This window comes from Limulus polyphemus, unplaced genomic scaffold (genome assembly GCF_000517525.1).
Source record: "Limulus polyphemus unplaced genomic scaffold, Limulus_polyphemus-2.1.2 Scaffold3141, whole genome shotgun sequence".
In the NCBI taxonomy this organism is placed as follows: Eukaryota; Metazoa; Arthropoda; class Merostomata; order Xiphosura; family Limulidae; genus Limulus; species Limulus polyphemus.
Window position 1 is genome coordinate 32,448 of NW_013668751.1, and position 6,118 is coordinate 38,565.

General features: G+C 34.1%; 1 protein-coding gene across 1 annotated transcript in view; it reads left to right on the forward strand.

The window, feature by feature from the left end:
• The window catches only part of LOC106468744 (LIM domain transcription factor LMO4-like), an 81,835-nt gene that overhangs the window by 24,400 nt on the left and 51,317 nt on the right, over positions 1-6,118 (forward strand). Inside the window, exon 2 of the mRNA XM_013929187.2 lies at positions 4,870-5,445. Coding sequence (XP_013784641.1) covers positions 5,090-5,445 — 356 coding nt within the window. The 5' untranslated portion in view covers positions 4,870-5,089. The remainder of the gene's footprint in view (positions 1-4,869; positions 5,446-6,118) is intronic.

Genomic DNA, 6,118 nt, shown 5'->3' on the forward strand with positions numbered 1-6,118 from the left:
TTTAATTTCAGTAATCTTTACACTAGCCTTCCAGTTGATGAAATTGGTATACAAATATTTAATTTCAGTAATCTTTACACTAGCCTTCCAGTTGATGAAATTGGTTGTCTTTCATCAACAATTTCAAGGTTTTTAATAATTCTGGTAAACTAATGCTCCGTGTCAGTAAACACAGATGTTTCTATGACAATGCTACTGGTAGAAATCACCATTGTTTCACATTAAACGAATTCTTACAGGCCACATGTTGTATTTTACTTAACAACACATTTGTACAATATGGCCAACATGTCTTCCAAGTTGCAGATTTATACTTATTCGAACTGACATTTTCACACATTACAAATCTTGGGAAGAAAACTATAGTAAAGCTTTGCCCATCAGTCTCGCCTGTAAACATATTTAAAATATTTATAAAGGTTTTCTAGACACAGTCAAACAAATTTATACACCGGGGCTCACCCTAGAAAAAAAGAAAAAACTTTTTCACTAAAAATAATCACCATCATCAACCAAATATTGAAGTTCAAAGTTTTCAGTAAATTGTTTTTTGTTGTTGTTCTTTTTTTTTAAGTTAAGCACAAAGCTACCCAATGGGTTATCTGTGCTTTGCCCACCACGGGTATCAAAACCCTGTTTCTATGGTTGTAAGTCCGCAGACTTGACGCTGTGCCACTGGGGAGCATTATTCAGTAAAGCAGACGCTGTCAACTTTGAATTTATAAACATTCCATCTTTAAAGACGAATATTAAAAAACAAGTTATGTTACGATGTTTACTAAACACAGCATATTAGATACAATAGAACTTGCTGAACATTACAAGAACTCTTGCCTAGAGCTCCACAAAAAGGTTTTCCCAATCGCATTTTAAGCACAAAACCCATCCAGTTCTGTGTGAAATTTAACAATATTCTTGCTACTGATTACGGGTTCAGAAGTTTTTCAGAATATCAAGATCTTTTAAAAACTTTCACGTCTGCATTTTAATTATTTTGGAAATGGTTTAAGTGTCATAAAATAAATAAGAAGTTCAACGTTTAAAAATTGCACTATAATTTATTATATGAAGTTAAAGTAATATATACAATTCAAAATTCTGTACAATTAAAACTACGTTTCGATTTTTAAAATTCCGCCATCTTCAGGAGACCAGAAGAAACAGATGGTGGATTTTTTTTTTCAACCAAAACATGTAGAGTTTTAATTGTATAGATTTTTTGTGTTGAACCACCACTAGTTTTACCTGCTATTGACTTAAGCGCTTATTATATATAGTTATTGTAACTATATATGTTATTGTAACGCAGTAGGTGACACGATGTAAACGTACTTACTCAAAAATAAAAAGTAAAAGGAACAACGTAGTTTTGGTTAAATATGCTATTAACCGAAGAGTTCTTCTCGGGATAAATCGGGCAATGTTGTAAGAGTAAAAAGTATCGTCTTATACACCGGCAAATACGGTACCTTTCTAAGTCTTATCATCATTACTTAATTTTCTCGAGGTTAGATTTGTTTGTTGTTTTGTACAAAGTTACAAAACGGCTATCTGTGTTCTGCCCAACGTGCGTATCGAAACCTGATTTTTAGCGTTATAAGCTCTCAGACTTACTGCTGCGCCACCGGGTGTCTTTTTCGAGACTTACTGATTTTTCATTTCCAATTTCACAGGATATTTAATTTTGTTTATTTATTTTTGTTGCCTGCTTCATACTTTTTGTTAAGTGACAGAGGTTAGTTGAGTCGGAGTAGTTGTGTTGGACAAACGTCATAATATGTTTAACATATTGTATTGTCTGTATTACATTAAACATTGTTATAGCTTTATTACAGAACCAATATTCTAGCTATTTATTTTATAATTCAGGTATTCATTTAATTTATTGTTTATCATTTGGTGTCTTCATAAATATTAGTTCATTGTTTTGTCCTGCTACTTTATTCCACACCTAAACAATAACATGTGCCGTAATAATGTAATTAATGTGCCGCTCTCCTTTAATGTTACACTATTGGAGCTATTTAATTGTTTTTTAATTGTGTAAAGTGTTGCTTCTATGTGATTGTAATGATATTGTTCCACGAACATTATATTGTTGACAGAACTTGAGGACATCTGTTTGTAAGTTCCATAACTAAAGTATGCTGTATTGTTTCTTTCATTAACAGTGTATCTAATTTGATTAGTTTTTCCATACTATGTATTATTATTGTTGTTTCTTTAATATAAAGATTTATTTGTATTATTAGCCTAACTGACTAACCTAAATCTCCTAAGTTAGTTGAATCATGAGGGATATTATTGGGATTACAGTCGAAAATGTCGTTAACAGCGAGGTTATCAAACCAATGAAACAATCTGTATAAATAAGAACGTAAGAAAAGTGTATATAATTAACTGTGCTCATTACCAGATTGATTATTGGTTTTATCTCAATAGGTAGATAACTTGCTTTGATCGGAAGTTAATATTAGTTAAATCATGAAACTCATAATCTTCCAGGGTGCTTCGCCTCCTTGATCGCACAGATCTCCCTGTGCGTATTTCTTTTTGTAACGGTTGGTTGGTTTTAGAACAAAGCCAGACGGGGTTAGCTGCTGTATCCACTGAGGGCAATCTAGCCGCTGTTTTTAACGTTATAAGTTCGTAGACTTATTGCCTGCCCATCGGGGAACTTTTTTTTTTTTAGTACTAGAAGCGCACGTGTAAGCACGTATTATGTGTGATATCATCAACTGAAATAAAAGTTGTCACTTGTAGCTTCTGTTCATAGTTTTGATCAATATTTGAATAATTAGATATCGTGAATTGGTTGTTAAGCTGTTCCCACCCTATTGAAGTAGAGTGAGGAGACTCCTGTACAATAAAGAATAAATAAAATCTTTAATAACACGTGCCCATGGAAACTCAACAATGCTAGTTTTGTATCATTTTACTTCTTTAAAACTTGCTTTTGAAGACAGATTGTCAGTAATCGACAGTCAACTTAGAAACAAGCCAAGTGCATAATTAGGCAGTAGTAAAGCTAAAACTATTAGTTATTTTAACTGCTGAAATCTTGAACTCCTTAATTATTTAATGTTCAATTAAGTATTGATTATTCAGAATAAGAAACTCTAGTGGGTATTAACTGTTTTGTTCCTCAACGTGTCAGCGGTAAAATTACTGACTTACAACGTTAAAATCCGGAGTTCGATTTCCCGTGGTGGACAGAGCGCATATAGTCTATTGTTTAGCATATCGCTAAAATAAACAGCTTAAGTTTTTCTGTTGGTTGTATGCTGCTTATAAGTTACACACTTGTATAGTACACAATATCTAAACAAAACTCAAATCAGAAAATTAGTGTATTAGCATTCAAGGGTTTAAATAAATCTCAGTTTAAAGAGTTCGTCAAATAGTTACCTTCGAAGTTGTTGTACAACGGTAATTATGGTATTACCACTCAACGTGTCTTCAGACGATTTTCTTGTTACCCAGAAACGTTTGTTTGTTTCGAATTTCGCGCAAAGCTACACGAGGGCTATCTGCGCTAGCCGTCCCTAATTTAGCAGTGTAAGACAAGAGGGAAGGCAGCTAGTTATCACCGCCAACTCTTGGGCTACTCTTTTAGTGGGATTGACCGCCACATTATAACACCCCACGGCTGAAAGGGCGCCCATGTTTGGTGGAACGGGGATTCGAACCCGCGACCCTCGGATTGCGAGTTGAGCACCCTAACCACCTGACCATGCCGGACCACTTCAGAAACGTTGCAGGCGGACCAAAATTTACATAGAAACATTCCAAAATCCTGGTTTACCGGTAGCTTAGCGGTAAGTCAATGGGCTTACAATGCAGAAAATCGTGTTTTGATACTCGTGATGGGCCGAGCACTGAAAGCTCTTTATGTAGCCTTGTACTATACAATAAAACAAACAAGTCACAGTCCCATTTTTACCTGAATCCAACATTTAAGTGTCAACTCAGTTCTTGTTGAAGAAGTGTAATGAGGTCACACAATACTTGGCTTCTTTACTTAGAGTTTGTTCCTGACGGAGGTTGAGAATATTATTTATTCAACTTGTTTCCTGTTCTGTGTCCTGAATGATTATTTTTATAAATTATCGCAATTCACGCATTAATAACTTCACAGTAAAATAAACTTTTGTATAAAAAAACTCAAACAGGCAGTATAGGTGCCATTTATGTTGCTAAGCAATTTAGATGTGTAAAATGATAATAGATAGTTTACCTATTCTCATAAAAATAGTAGTGTCATAAACTAGTAAAAATAACGGTTAGCTTAGAAAATGGTGAATATGTAAATTACACAATTAAATTTTTTGTATTTAATTGTAGTAATGTTTTACAAAATTATTGTGAATTTAATAAAATAAATTGAACTAAAGAAGTAATTAGTTAAAAGCAGGAAAAAAAGTACACAAACCGAGCTTTAGTCACATGGAGCTGCTAAGTAATCTATTTTGTGTCTATCTAGAATAAACACATCTCACAATTCAATTATTCTCTCTTAAGCAATTTTGGAAATGATCTTCGTAGTGTACTTAGAGGCAGAAGTGTTAACTTTGCTTGGCATGACAAGGTATCCAAGTTTTGTTAAGTATAGTATATTTATAACGCATATATATATATATATATATATATTCATAAACGTGAAATTACGAAGAACGATGCTTCATAATTTATTGGCTTTGTTAGAGGAAGGAGCTTTATGATGTGAGAGTACGTCACCAGAATCTTTATTCCTTTTCGAAATGGATATAAAGATCTATTTAAAAATGAGTATTTGTGATGGTTTCTTTGTTTGAAAAGTGTTTTATGTTATTTAATATCGTGTTTTTTGTTTTTGTTTCCCTGTTATAGGCTCTGCGTTTATTTGGGAGTAATGACGAACGGGACCTCTTAGTTTTCACACCACGTGATCATAGTAGAAGCGGTTAATGGTTGGTTGTTAAGTACCTTTAACCGTTTCAATTACAGCTAAGTAAAAGTGAAACTGGAACTCTACGGCTAAAATCTAGTTGTCACTGTTGTACAACTCCAGTAAGTTTTAGTTTCACAATAGTGTTTCATCAACTCAACAATGAATCATGGGTGTCAGAATAGAGACTCTGGAGCCTCAATGATGAGCATAATGAATCCTCATACTCCTCATGGAGGAAGTGGGGGCCCTTTGGTCCGCATGCAGTCACAGATTCTCCCTCCTCATCATGGTGGTCCCCACCATCATCATCAACTACCAACATCAGGATCCACAGGGGGGCGCAGCTGTGCTGGATGTGGAGGTAAAATTTTGGACCGTTTCCTGTTACACGCCTTAGACAGATATTGGCATACCGGATGTTTGAAGTGTTCTTGTTGCCAGGCGACGCTAGCAGATATCGGTAGTTCCTGTTTCACCAAAGCAGGAATGATATTGTGTAAAAATGACTACATCAGGTAAGTTAAAATAAAAATTATGTTGCAAAATTATTTTGGTCAAATTAAAACATTAGAAATGAAAGAAAAACTAAACATATAACTGAATACATGTTCGTTTCTTTACCACCACTCACTTTCTCTGGCAAAATCCTATATCAGAGTAGCTCATGTACATCCTCGAACAGTTTCCAGTTATCACACCAAAAATTATGCTAATCGAGCTAATGGATGCTAACATACAGACGTAATGGATCATCTTTATACTAAAATTGGTCTCTGTCAACAATCGAGTAGGTTGTGTGTTTATTGATCTAAGTCAGAAAGGAACCACAGTATGTGTATGTATTCGTCTCTATAATCAATCAAGCACATGCTTTGTACAAAAGTCAACATTACTTATTTTAATGTCGCTCTTCATTAGACATCGGTCGTTCATAACTTCAGAATATAGATATTATGCTAATCAGATATCAGGCAGGTGGCAGCACTGCTTATGTAGGGATGGTTCGGATTGTTCATCGAAATGGTATTTGAAATATTTCCTCATCAGAACTCTACAATACTAAACAGCGTTTAATTTTATAACAATATCTATCTAACAACTGGATCACAAATTTTAGGAATGTCTATAAATATTATAACAAAATGTTTGAATTTCTTGTTCTTCTTTCTTCTACTTCTTTTTTATTAC